Here is a 13,406-nt window from a genome sequence, read left to right as displayed (position 1 = left end):
GGGTTGTGCCAAGGTTTGCACCCCGGGGGTGCACGGCTTGGGGCCCTGAGTGACACATTACACACAGAGGGGTGGGCTGTGCATGCAGGGGGAGCTCTGTGCAGCGCGGGGGAGATGGCTGCCTCGGGCACACAGCACAGCAATGGGGGGCATTGCTTCGGAGCTGGGTGAGGGACCCCGGGGCTCTGCACGATGCAAAGAGCTGCACAGCTGCAGAGCTGCGGGTACCGCAGGCACCACGGTGCCATGGGCAGGCAGTGGGGCATCACCACCCTGCTGGGCTCAGGTCCCGGCGCCAAGGCTGTTGTGAAATCCACAGCTGAACACAAAGAAGTGGTGTTTAGCACGGCGTGGGGCTGAGGGGAGGTGTCCCCATGGTGGCTGTCCCATAGCACAGCCGTGGGATGCAGTGTGGTGCCGTGGTTGCTTAGCGAACGGAGCCAGGCGGCGCGGTGCAGGGCTGTGTGCGCCATGCAGCCCCGTGGCACTGAGGGTTTGCTCTTCATTCATTGGGATTCCTAAAATCTACATCGAGGAGTAGCCTGCTGTGTGTTCCAGCAGGCAGGACAGGACGTACAGGGTGTGATTTGGTGGGGGGCTGCAGTGCTGAGAGCACACCTGTGGGCACAGTGGGCACCGGATCCACATTTACCAATGGGAAACAGCAGCGCAGGGACACAGGCACCACCGTGTTGTGGTGCAAGGCCGTCTCTTTAGGCTGCTTTATTTCAGAGCCAATAGAGAAATAAACACAGGCCCTAATCAGGAGGATGTGGGGTTCCGTTGGCCCGTTCTGCATCCCCCATGCAGCTCCATGTCGGGACACAGCCCCGCTCGGTGCAGCCAGCGTGCCATGGAGATGAAATCACGCTGGGCAGCGGTGCAGAAACATTGGGTGCAGCTGCCTGGTTCAGCGTTACAGGCAATTTGTCTCACTGCAAATGAATCTTTCCTCCCAGGGCACGGAGAGCACGAGGGCTATGTGTCTTTCTGTGTGCTTTGGGCCTTCTGGCTCTGATGTCCTGCTGTCCTGCAAGGGTCCACCCATGGACTCTCTGGTCTCTCCCCAAATGTGCTGTGTTGTCCCCGCAGCTTTCCCCATCCCCACAAATATCACAGTGCCACCTCACAGCACCATGAGCACCGTGGGAGCCGGGATGTCACTGCTGCTGTCACCCTCCCCCCCCACATCCTTTGGCACAGTTTGGGATGGCGATGGGGCCGGGGTGGCTGTGGGGATGCTCCGCTCAGTGTCCCCACACACAGTGGTTCTGGAGATGCTGACTGCAATTTTCCACTCCATTTTTGGTAAAAATGTACCAAGCTCACAATTAGTGCTGGAGGCAGCATGGGCTGGAGCACAGCCTCGGCTCCTGCCAGTGGGAACTCCTGCTTTTGTGCCCGGGAGGCCGGGAAGCAGCTGGGTTTGTGCACAGGCAGAGCAGTGGTGCAAGATGGTTGTTGCAGCACGAGGGTGGAGCGCGCGGAAACAGGAAACAGCAGCCTCTGCCTGTGTCACGATTACTGGAACTTGCTTAGCTGAAGGTTTGTTTTCACTTCCAAAATGAAATCTCCGAGTGCAGCGTGCGGGGCTGCCTGTGCCAGCAGCTGCTGGCCCCAGGGACCCTTTGCATGAGGGGGATGAGCAGATCAAAGGCAAACAGAGGGGCAGGCCGAGCTGCTGCGGTGCTCCCCGTGCTGGCTGAGCAAAAGAGCCCGAGCTGCTGCGCTGAGGGGAGGATGCAAAAAAGTGCTTCTGAACGCAGGGTTAAGTCAACCCTTTCCTGCCAGAGCCCCCCCTCGCTGCCTGTGCTGCTCCAGCAGTGCCGGCATCTCTTGTAGAACTGCCCGATGCCGTTCCTGCCGCTCGCTCATGTCTGTGGGACCCGTGCAGGACCCCTCGGAGCGGGGTTTGTCCTGTGCCTGGCGTCGGTCCCTGTCTTTTTTGGGCAGCAGCCACGGGGTTCCCAGCTCAGCGATGCAGCTCAGCACCACCCGTGCAGGATTCACAGGTGGAGGAAGCGCTCACACGAACCGCAGTGTGACCTACTTGCCTCACACGCGGCTCTCGGCTGCGCTGACATTTTCGTGGGGATCCGTCCTTGGTCTGGCATTAAGAACCCACGCATCTCTCTCATGTGTACACAAGCTGTCCTCAGATTCTGCTCTGCACGGGGATATTCCCACTCAGCAAAGTCAACTGGGGGCATTTTCCATGCCATGCAGCAGGGCTGGCGTGGCCCGGGGCAGCTTGGCATTTCCATCGCTTCCTCCTTTTAGATCCTTTTTTCTATTCTTGCCCAACGGCCCCACATGCATCTTTCTTCCCCGTGGGCCAAAACCAGAAGTGGGACCTCACTGAGACGATTCTGCTCCAAAAATAACCCCAGCCGCCCTGTGCTGTGCTGGGGATGTGATCTTCCTGGGGGCAAGAGGTCTGTAATCGATGTGGTGACAGCAGCCGTGTCCCCTTGCTGCAAGTCGGACGAGCTGCAGCAGGGCTGCCCACGTCCAAGCCTCCCAGCCCTGCCCATCTTCCACTTCCCCAAATGAATCGCTTTTTCTTTTCCTTCTCCAGCTGCCGAAGCAGCAACAGGAAGAGCCTGGTGGTGGGGACTCCATCTCCAACCCTCTCGCGCCCTCTCTCCCCACTCTCAGTGCCCACAGGTGAGGGGAATGCTGAGGCCAGGCTGAGCATCGCCCAGGGTCACCCCAGTAAGGGACTGTGGCACTGCCTGGGCATGCAATGGCTTTTCCCAGAGGGCTGAGGGGTGGCTGAGGGAATGCCAGGTGCTCAGTGAACCCAGTTCTCCCTCTCCTCACAGCTGGGAGCAGCCCCTTGGACAGCCCTCGCAACTTCTCCGCCAGCACCTCCATCAACTTCCCCTTCGCCCGCAGGTGAGCTCCACCTCCCACTGATCATCTCAACCCGTGGATTGGGGCTGTTCTGTTGGCCTTCACGATTATTATTTTTTCCTCCCTGATTTCTGCTCCGGTTCTGATTTCCCTGCTGCTGTGACCGGTGTGTCCCGCTGCCCTCCAGCCACGCTCCTCGGACTGACAGGCAAGTGATGGGGGACAGAAGGGCTGCGCCAAGGGGAGCTGCAGTGGTGTCATTCACCCATGGATTGGCTCATGGAAAAAAGCTGCAGGCTTAGTTTTAATTTTCACGCTCGAACTGGAGCAAAAAGCCGAAGGGCTTTGGAAGTGTTCCACAGTGCAGCAGCCAGCACATCGCCTGCCCTTGTCTGTGCTCTGTGCCCCGCATCCTGCACGCATGGGAAGCAGTGCTGTGACCTGTTCTGTTGGAAACTCATCCAAGAGGAAGCATTCGCCAGCGTGCGAGTGTCGGCCTTCCTGTTTATAGCCAGGCTCTGATCCCCGTGTACTTTCTGCATGGTGCTGAGAAATCTTGATTTCTCTTAGTCTCTAAAGCCAGAATTGTGCTCCCATTAAAAATACGATTCTCCTTTTTTCTTATTCTTTGCAAACAAAGCCTCTTGTGCAGCATTGGGCCGAGCAGGGGCTGCAGCTGCTGTCACTTTGGGTTCCCTGCTCCTGCAGTGCCTCCACCACAGGGGAACCAACTTTCAGTCCATCCTGGCAAGATACTCCAGGGCTCTCCCAGTCGGCCAAACAGAAGTCCTCTCTCCCATCCTTATCGTTCTGATGCTATTTCTGTATTTGCATTCACCTGCTTTTTCCACTATGCCACAGACATCTTTGTGCTTGCAGGGCTGATGGCAGAAGGTGGTCACTGGCTTCGCTCCCCTCATCTGGCTATGGGACCAACACCCCCAGCTCCACCGTCTCGGTAAGGCGCATTCCCTCTGCACGAAGGAGCTTTGCTGCATCCCATTGCACGTCTTGGCCATGCACAGAAGGGCGAGAGCTGCCTGGGTGTGATGGGCAGCCAGGACTGGGGTCAGTGTACGGAGCTGGGCTGGGGGCTTTTGGTTGCACACACTGCGTGCAGAGGTGCAGGCAGAGCGACGCTGCGTGCTGCCCAGTTTCCAGTCTACTAGGATCTTCAAGGCAGATTTTCCTGGAGGGTTTGCTGCTTCCCACCCCGCTGCCTGCGAGGTTCTGTCCCATATACTGACCACCCGCATCTGTCCTTCCTTCCAGTCATCCTCATCCTCCCAGGAGCGGCTGCACCAGCTGCCATACCAGCCCACCCCCGATGAGCTGCATTTCCTCTCCAAACACTTCCGCAGCACTGAGAGCGTCACGGATGAGGAGGGGCGGCACTCGCCCTGTCTGCGCCCACGATCCCGGAGCCTGAGGTACAGAGACCACCCACATGAACCAGGTCCTGCTTGCCATCTTCTCGTGAGCTGTTCTGTGACATTACGGTCCTGCTTGGACGTACCCTTGGCGCTGACCCCGATGCAGTTTTTTCCCTGGCAGGGATAGTGGTAAAACTCCGCGCTTTGGCACACTAGGCTCCGCTTTTTTGGTAGTGTGTGGCTGCTGGGATGTGTCAGAGAATGCCTAAGGGTGAGATTCCATGGGCTGAGGTTGGAGAAAGTGGGATTTGTTCCAAAATAGCCCTTTTCTGCCATGAGCAGTTAGCAACCTGTCCGTGCAGGAAGCCTTTTTCTGAACGTTCCCATGTCCGCTGCGGGGCAGCTGGGGTTTGGTTGGGCTCTCTGTGCTGCGGGCTGCCAAAAGGGCAATCCCAGCACCAGATCATGGGCGCCAGGATGGCTGCGGATGCTCTCCCGTCGTGCTTGGCTGCAGCCCAGGCAGCCCTCCAGTGGCTGCGTTGTTGCTGTCTGTGTCCCAGACATCACGGCAGGGGCTGAAGCACAAACTGTGGCATGAGAGGAAGTGGTGGATGAGCTCGCTGGTGGAAGCCAAGTGACTAATGCAGCACTGGTGGCCAGGGCTCAAAACGCCAGAGGCTTTTCCAGGGACTTGGGTTTGAAGAGCTGGGTCTGCAGGAGCCCAGCACTGCCCAGCCCTGTAGGAACAGCTGGCAGCCTCCGCACAGGGTGGAAACACCAAAGCTAGGGAAGGAGTGAGCTGCTGGTGTTGGTGGTGTGCGGTGGGGGGACCCCAGGACACTCCAGCCATGCAGGTGATCCCAGCACTGCTAGAAGTCCTGGCCCAAGGCTGACAGCTCTGCTTGCACAGTCTCTAACAGCTCGTGACATGGGAACAACGAGCTCCTCTGGGGGCAGGAGCTATTTGCATGCTTCTAAATGCTTTGGATTCATAACTCACCAGGCTTTTCCTCCATTTTCCTCCTCACAGCCCTGGGCGGACGAGTGGAACATTTGATAACGAGGTCGTGATGATGAACCACGTCTACAAGGAGCGGTTCCCCAAGGTAATGGCCACGGAGGGGATGGCAGCATCAGTGCCCCCACAGCACCCGGGCAGCTTCTGCAGAAAAATCACTTCTCTGTGCTGGAACATAGAATGCATGAATAGATATGGGGGTGCTGGGGGTCACTGGAGACATGGGAGTGAACCGTGTGGTTCTGCATCATCACAAATGCCACACCTTCTCTGGAGTCCTTGTCGGAGCATGAGCAGGTGGTGGCAGCGGGGTCTGGGTGAGGCACACGCGGGGTTTGGGGCTGCAGGAGGCAGGGGGCACGGGGACATGAGCCCCATCGTCACCATCCCTCCTGCCTTGCAGGCTACAGCCCAGATGGAGGAGCGCCTGCAGGACACGATCAGGAACTTCTCTTCCAGCAGCACTCTGCCTCTGGCCGACGGGGTGCTGGGCTTCATCCACCACCAGATCATCGAGCTGGCTCGCGACTGCTTGGCCAAATCCCAGGGGGCCCTCATCACTTCTCGCTACTTCATGGAGCTGCAGGAGAAGCTCGAGAAGATGCTGAGAGATGTGAGTGGGGGCAGTTCTCCGCTCAGCGCCGTCTCCCAAGGCCATCGGTGACTCCTAGCTTCTGTTCCCTTTCTGGCAGGCCCAGGAGCGTTCAGAGAGCGAGGAAGTGAAGTTCATTGACCAGCTGGTGAGGAAGCTGCTGATAATCATCTCCCGTCCTGCTCGCCTTCTGGAGTGCCTGGTAAGACGCAGCAGCAGTCCTGCAGTGCTTGGAGGGACGCTTTGGCTTTGCTCCCTGACCACGCTTCATTTTCCCCACCTAGGAGTTTGACCCTGAGGAGTTCTATCATCTCCTGGAAGCTGCTGAGGGCCACGCCAAAGTTGGTCAGGGCATAAAGACCGACATTCCCCGCTACATCATCAGCCAGCTGGGGCTCGTCAAGGACCCTCTGGAGGGTAGGAGGCTGCTGGGCAGGGTCTGTGGGCCGTGGGCTCTGGGGGCTGCAACACCAGGATGACAGCCAAGCCTACAGCCAGCCCAGCATTGCTTGTTACTGCTCCTGGCATGTTCCGCAAAGCAGATTAATCGGAAGAACACTTAATCCATAGGAAGCCAAGGCTTTGGGGAAACCATAATCCCCGAGGAACACTATGGGGAATGACTATGGGAAAAAGAGAATTATGTAAATGTTTGGCCTCATGCTTAACCTCCTAATGCTGTGACCTGAATTTCTGCCTACGATAGCTTGCACCAAGCATGCAGCTAAACCCCCGTGGGATCCCTGATGTGGGAGGGCGGGTGGTGGCCGGGGGGTTCTTTTGGCACAAAGGGATGTGAGCAGGATGAATGTGAATACGGTCTCTGTCCTCTGCAGAGATGGTCCAGCTGGACCACTTTGACAGTGGGAACACCATCACCCCTGAGAACGACGATGCCTGTGAGGTGAGCACAGCCCCACCTCTGGACCTGCAAAGCCCTGTGGGGTTCCAGCACACACAGACACATTCAAACCCTTCTGTGTCTCCTCAGAGCCAGCAGTCGGTCAGTGCTCCTCGGAGGAAGCCCTGTGAGGGCGACTTTGAGACCATCAAGCTGATCAGCAATGGAGCCTATGGGTGAGCTGGCACAGCATCCCTCCTGCTCCACAGCGAGCAGACCGCATGGCAGCATGCTCCTATTTCTAGCCTGCCTCCTCCTGCAAACATCTCCAAAGCCCATAAGTGTGGCATTTGCACCTTTCTGACCCTACCTGCTGCCCATCCAAGCCCCGCGGCGCTGTGGGGTTGTCCTGGAGGTTGGAGACCACATTCTGAGGTCTGGTTGCTCACTCTTTCCTAGGGCCGTGTACCTGGTGAGGCACAGGGAGACGCGGCAGCGCTTTGCCTTGAAGAAGATCAACAAGCAGAACCTCATCCTGCGCAACCAGATCCAGCAGGTGTTTGTGGAGAGGGACATCCTCACTTTCGCAGAGAACCCCTTTGTGGTCAGCATGTTCTGCTCCTTCGAGACGAAGCGACACCTCTGTATGGTGATGGAGTATGTGGAAGGTGAGAAGGGGGTTTGGGGACATCAATGGCACCAGTGGGGGGTGAGAGGAGGGACCCCGAGGAGCGCTGAGGATGCCATCCTGATGTCTGGGGAACGGGTGGAAGCACTTCTGTTGTTCTGAGTCCCGCCTCGATGGAGGTGGTACCCACCCTCCTCCAGGTGAACATTTCTGCCCTGCAATCAGCAGCAGTGTTTCCACAGGTGGGGATTGTGCCACGTTGCTGAAGAACATGGGCCCGCTGCCCGTGGACATGGCGAAGATGTACTTCGCTGAGACTGTGCTGGCACTGGAATACCTCCATAACTACGGCATTGTGCACCGAGACCTCAAACCTGACAAGTGAGGGCACTGGGGCCCACCAAGGGGCTGGGCTGGGCTGGGAGCGGGCCTGGTCCCGGCCAGAGGCAGTGAGGTGGTGCCTTCCTTACAGCCTGCTCATCACCTCCATGGGCCACATAAAGCTGACAGACTTTGGGCTGTCCAAGATTGGCCTGATGAACATGACCACCAACCTCTACGAGGGGCACATGGAGAAGGACACCAGGGAGTTCATGGACAAGCAGGTACGAGGGTGGTCACCGGGACCCAGAACCGGCTTGGGGCCCATTGCACAGGTTGTTGCAGAGATTCCAACGTCTGGTTCGGATGCAGGTGTGCGGCACACCGGAGTACATCGCGCCCGAAGTCATCCTCATCCAGGGCTACGGGAAGCCCGTCGACTGGTGGGCCATGGGCATCATCCTGTATGAATTCCTTGTGGGCTGTGTCCCCTTCTTTGGGGACACCCCTGAGGAGCTCTTCGGGCAGGTGATCAGCGGTGAGCACTGCTTGCTTTGCTTATCCCCCGGCCCCCGAGCCCCTCGGCCCCATCCATGGCTCCCAGCACAGAGAGGGCTCCATGTCACTTTCCCTTCTGTTGCAGATGAAATCATGTGGCCAGAGGGCGATGAGGCTCTTCCTGCTGATGCTCAGGACCTGATCACACGGCTGCTGAGGCAGTGCCCGCTCGAGCGCCTGGGCACCGGTACGTGTGCCAGGGGCAGCAGGTGGGGCTCAAAATGGGTCCAGACTGAGCAGTGCTCAAGGCTTCTCCAAACCATTCTGTGGTTCTCTGATTTGCTTGCATGTGATTGAAGCTGAAGGGTGTCCTGCGGTACTAAGGACACTTGGACCCCCTAATGCAGGTTTCTCTGCCTGCCAGGGGGTGCGCACGAGGTGAAGCACCATGCCTTCTTCCTCCACCTGGACTGGAACGGGCTCCTGCGGCAGAAAGCGGAGTTCATCCCACAGCTGGAGTCAGAGGACGACACCAGCTACTTCGACAGTGAGGCCGCCTCCGTCCCCTTGTCCCTGTCATCCTTTGTCCCCACTGCAGGAAGGATGCTGCAGCAGGAGATGAAAATCTCCAGGGTGAAGTTGGGCATTTTATGCCCTGAACTAAGTCACAAAAACAGATGTAATTCTGTTTCCAGAACTGCTCAGCCTTAGCGAAAGTATTGATTTCTCATCCCAAAACATTTGTGGGTTCAGGACTGGGCTGTCAGCCACGACACACCTCCACGTCCTGTCCCCTCACCACTGGGGCTTTTGCTTTCAGCTCGATCCGAGAGGTACCGGCACTTGGACTCGGAAGACGAAGAGACCAATGATGAGGAATCATCTGTGGAGATTGGCCAGTTCTCCTCCTGCTCCCACCGCTTCAGCAAGGTGCTTGGATCTGTCCCCTAAGACCCCAGTGGGGTGGTAACAAGGTGCCCATCCTGCGAGCCACAGCCCCCTGCTGCCACTCCATTCCAACCACTCACCTGTTCCCCAGGTGTACAGCAGCTCCGAGTACCTGGCCACGCACTCCAACCTCAGCCTCTCATCTTCTGATCGGAGCCACAGCGAGGACAAGGAGGACAGGGCAGAGCGGTGGGACCGCCACTCGGGTGACGAGGACAAGAACCGGCCATCGGGCGCAGAGCCCCGGTGAGTGGTGAGACAGGGACTCATGTGAGCTGCTGTTGATGAGATGTGTGCAGGGGTGCAGGAGGGATCCAGCACCACCTCCTTGCCCATGCGTGGGTGCCCTGAGCCCTCTGGCTCCCTCCCGCAGGCTGCGGTCCTGGACATCCTGCAGCTCCACACCGTACACTGCCCAGCACGAGCGCAGCCGCAGCCCTGCTGCCCTGACCAGCACCTACAGCCTGGACACCATGCCCAAGTTTGCCTTCTCCTCAGAAGATGAAAGCCCTTGTGTGGCCTCAGCCAAGCCGGAGCGACCCAAATTTGTGCTGGGAGACCCTGACTCTGGGGTGAAGACCTCATCGCTATCTGGTGCGCAGGTTTTGGGGGCAGCCAGGTTTCCTAACAGTGTGGGGTGTTTTCTCCATGCCTTCCTGCACCCTATAGAAGGTCCAAAGGGCCACCGCCATCCTTGGCCATTTCAGCTCCCTGTTCCTCCTCCCTTTGTGCAGCTGATCTCGTCAGTCTGAACCGCATCCGCCTGCGGAGCAACAGCACCGGCACCAAGAACTCAGCTCCACGAGGCTTGGAGCCAGGCAGCAGCCGCCGGCTGAGCAGCCAGAGGGATGGCGTGGAGAGGCCAAGAGCTTCACCGGGCAGCCGAGTGCCCAAATCTGCTTCTGTCTCAGCCTTGTCCCTCATCATCACATCAGGTTTGTGGTAGCCATCTATGGCCACGGTGGCTGCCATGTGGCTTCCCTGGAACAAGCCATCTCGTTCTTTCTCCTTGCAGATGACTTCAGCAGCGGGGCCCTCATGAGCCCCATCTCCCCTCACTCGCTTTCATCCAACCCCTCTTCCCGCGACTCGTCCCCGAGCCGGGATTCCTCCCTGGCCATCACCAGCCTGAAGCCCCCCATCATCATCCACAGCTCAGGCAAGAGGTACGGCTTCACGCTGCGTGCCATCCGCGTGTACATGGGGGACAGTGATGTCTACGCTGTGCACCACATGGTCTGGGTAAGTGGCCCGGGGACTGGTGACATTGATGGGACACAAGGGTGGGAGGTATGGGCTGTGTCCAAACAAAACCCTGGCCATTCCCTTCCAGAGCGTGGAAGAAGGGAGTCCTGCACAGGAAGCAGGGCTGAGAGCGGGTGATCTCATCACACACGTGAATGGGGAGTCAGTGCTGGGCCTGGTGCACCGGGACGTCGTGGAGTTGCTGCTGAAGGTGGGTGCTTGCCCTGCTGCGATGCGCTTGGGACCTGCATGCAGCTGTTGAAACTGGTGCATCGAGCACAAGCAGCAAGTTGAACACTGGTGCTTGAGTGCAGCATGCTCACTGAGCTCTTTTCTGTCCTCAGAGTGGCAATAAGGTTGCCCTGAGGACCACCGCCCTGGAGAACACCTCCATTAAAATTGGCCCCGCCCGGAAAAACAGCTCCAAGACAAGGATGGCCCGAAGGAGCAAGAAGAGCAGGAAAAGGGACAGCCAGGACAGGTGGGCAGAAACAGGGGGATAAAATGGCACGTGTGTCCTGGATGTCCTGGAGCTGGAACGCAACCAGGAAGGGGTGGATGCTTTGGTTCTGCAGTACCACAGGGTCTGGTCACATCCAATGCGGGTCTGCTGGCATCAGTGGCTCCAAGCAGTGTCCCTGCCTGTCGCTGCTGTTTGTGACAAATCTTCCCATGCGTTTTCTTCCCTCGCAAGGAGGAAATCCCTTTTCAAGAAGATCTCCAAGCAGTCTACGGTCCTGCACACCAGTCGCAGCTTCTCCTCCGGCCTCCACCACTCACTGTCTTCGAGTGAGAGCCTCCCAGAGTCCCCTACGCACAGCCTGTCCCCAGGTCCCACGACGCCCTGCCGCAGCCCCGCTCCGGACCTGCCCCCAGGTACTGTGGCCACCACACACGGGCTCGGGGCTGGTGACATCCCCGCTAGTGACTTTTCTCTCTCTTTTTTGTGGCAGATGCGGTGTCCCCACAGAGCACCTCTCCCTCCTCCAGCACCCCCACGTCTCCAGCTGGCCACGTGCGGCCCAGCACCCTGCACGGGCTGGCCCCCAAGCTGGGCGGTCAGCGCTACAAGGTGGGACGCCGCAAGTCCACCAGCAGCATCCCGCCCTCACCCCTGGCCTGCACACCCACCTGTGCCCCGCGGCCCACGTCCCCGCAGAGGTCCCCTTCCCCGCTGCTGCCCGGACACCCCAAAACCACCCATCCCTTCCAAGGCAAGACGCTGTCCCCCCCACCATTGTGCGGCAGGGGCCGCGGCCACGCAGCGCCGAGTGCCCCCGCTCACCCCTCCTCAAGCGCGTGCAGTCAGCAGAGAAGATGGCAACCTACCTGGCGGAGAAGAAGAGCGTGGGCAGCCGCAAGCTGGGGCCGGAGATGCCTGCACGGGATGGGACTGGGGAGGTGTTGGGGGAGGGCGAAGCGCCCGGCTCGGTGCACTCCGGGGAGCACGGCCATGTGGCAGCCTGGCGGCAGGGAGAGCAGGAGATGGTGGTGATGCGGCGCCTGAACCTCTCTGAGCGCCGCGACTCCTTCAAGAAGCAGGAGGCTGTACAAGAAGTCAGCTTTGATGAGCCGGGCAGTGAGGACGGTGCCAAGAGCGACACAGGGCAGGGCGAGGGCTGCGTGGAGCCCAGGGTCGGCCGGGTGCCGCAGATCGCAGTGCAGGGCTCAGAGGGTGACGAGCAGGAGCCGGTGGGCTGGCAGTGCCAGGGCTCCTACCCACTGCACCTGTTGGGCACTGATGGCTCTGCTGGCATCGCTGTGCCATGGCGGGACGGCCGCCGGCAGCACCGGACCTGTGGGGACAGGGCCTCCCCGGGGCTGTCAGCACGGGACATCCCCTAAAAGCCAGCCTGGGCACGTGGCTCCATGGGATTTAACGCACTGCGACCTGGAGGTGCGACTTCTGTGCTCCCGGAGAGATGCTCATGTTTTTGCAGTGGTGTTCCCCTGGTGAGGCCCACACTGTAAAGAAAGGACTCGACGCAAATACTCAGAACTACTCCAAACTAATTTATTACTTTTATAACCTAAAAGGCATTGCAGGGTCCAAGCCATCCCAACCTTTTCTGTGCATTTCCCAGCCCCTGGCCCCATGGCACAATGTTTTCTAACCTGAAGAACCACCAGCTTTTTTCCACATTTGCTCACTTTCAGCTGGAAAAGCACCCAAAAGGTGGTTGTAAGGCGGTTTTCTGGATAGCACTGAAGCTGAGGGTTCCCCTCTGTAGACAGGGGGTTGGGCTACATGATCTTAGTGGTCTTTTCCAACCTTTATGATTCTATGATTTGCATCCAGGATCGCCTCCATCCCCATAAATCCCCTCGGTGCCTCCCTACTCTGGAGGAAAATGCTCCAAACCCCAGCATCCTGGTGGGCAGCATGGCAGGGGCCACACACTTTGTTTTATTATCATGTGGTGGATGGAGAGGTTTAAATTTTTATTACAGTTCCTTCTGAGAAAAACCCAAACCACTGAGCCCACTCCATTGGCTTTCCCCAGTGGGATGGGACTGGGGAAGAAAAGCTCACCCTGCCCCACCACGCTGGGGGTTCAGCAATTTAATACAAATAATGGCATTTTTAGGTTTACTTTACAATCTGCTGTGATGTATCTTTGGGCATGCGCAGGTGCATTTTGTGAAAAACCACTATTTCAATTTTTTTTTTTTAACAAAAACTAGAACAAAAACCCCATATCAACCCCCCAGTTCTTCCATCAACCACCAAACCCCACCAAACCCCATTCCTGGCAGGATTCTGAGGGCTCATTTCTGACTGGATTTGGTGGGCCCGTTCCCGACTGGATTCTCAGCACACGTGAGGCCTTTCCCACAGCATTCCCGCTCATTTTACCTCACGATTCTCCGCTTCGGCCTCGCAAAGGGTTTTTTAACGGAAAAAGTGGTGAAAGCAAACAGGGCCTTGCCTTGGGAAGGGCCAAGCACCGGCCTTGCTGTTAACACTGCGGAGTTTTACGTGGCATTAAATTGTTACTTGGGACTTGCTGTGGCCTGCGGCCTTCTGCAGAAGTGGCTGGGGCCGGGCGGGGGCTGGAGGAGGGCGAGGGGCTGCGATCCTCATG

General features: G+C 58.3%; 1 protein-coding gene across 1 annotated transcript in view; it reads left to right on the top strand.

Moving 5' to 3' along the window:
• The window catches only part of MAST3 (microtubule associated serine/threonine kinase 3), a gene marked incomplete at its 5' end in the record, with an annotated part of 15,763 nt that extends 3,430 nt beyond the window's left edge, over positions 1–12,333 (top strand). The window contains 27 exon segments of the mRNA XM_031557088.1: positions 2,579–2,667; positions 2,826–2,898; positions 3,044–3,064; positions 3,736–3,814; positions 4,129–4,286; positions 5,260–5,335; positions 5,651–5,860; positions 5,940–6,041; positions 6,124–6,256; positions 6,676–6,743; positions 6,831–6,916; positions 7,140–7,348; positions 7,551–7,689; positions 7,781–7,913; positions 8,002–8,167; positions 8,273–8,374; positions 8,552–8,674; positions 8,948–9,057; positions 9,167–9,321; positions 9,449–9,669; positions 9,810–10,010; positions 10,091–10,317; positions 10,409–10,531; positions 10,665–10,801; positions 11,015–11,196; positions 11,274–11,540; positions 11,543–12,333. Coding sequence (XP_031412948.1) covers positions 2,579–2,667; positions 2,826–2,898; positions 3,044–3,064; positions 3,736–3,814; positions 4,129–4,286; positions 5,260–5,335; positions 5,651–5,860; positions 5,940–6,041; positions 6,124–6,256; positions 6,676–6,743; positions 6,831–6,916; positions 7,140–7,348; positions 7,551–7,689; positions 7,781–7,913; positions 8,002–8,167; positions 8,273–8,374; positions 8,552–8,674; positions 8,948–9,057; positions 9,167–9,321; positions 9,449–9,669; positions 9,810–10,010; positions 10,091–10,317; positions 10,409–10,531; positions 10,665–10,801; positions 11,015–11,196; positions 11,274–11,540; positions 11,543–12,165 — 4,213 coding nt within the window.
• Between the last annotated feature and the right edge of the window lie 1,073 nt (positions 12,334–13,406).

Source organism: Meleagris gallopavo, chromosome 30 (genome assembly GCF_000146605.3).
Source record: "Meleagris gallopavo isolate NT-WF06-2002-E0010 breed Aviagen turkey brand Nicholas breeding stock chromosome 30, Turkey_5.1, whole genome shotgun sequence".
NCBI lineage: Eukaryota > Metazoa > Chordata > Aves > Galliformes > Phasianidae > Meleagris > Meleagris gallopavo.
The sequence above is the reverse complement of the archived record's forward strand: the minus strand, read 5'-3'. Positions and strand labels throughout refer to the sequence as shown.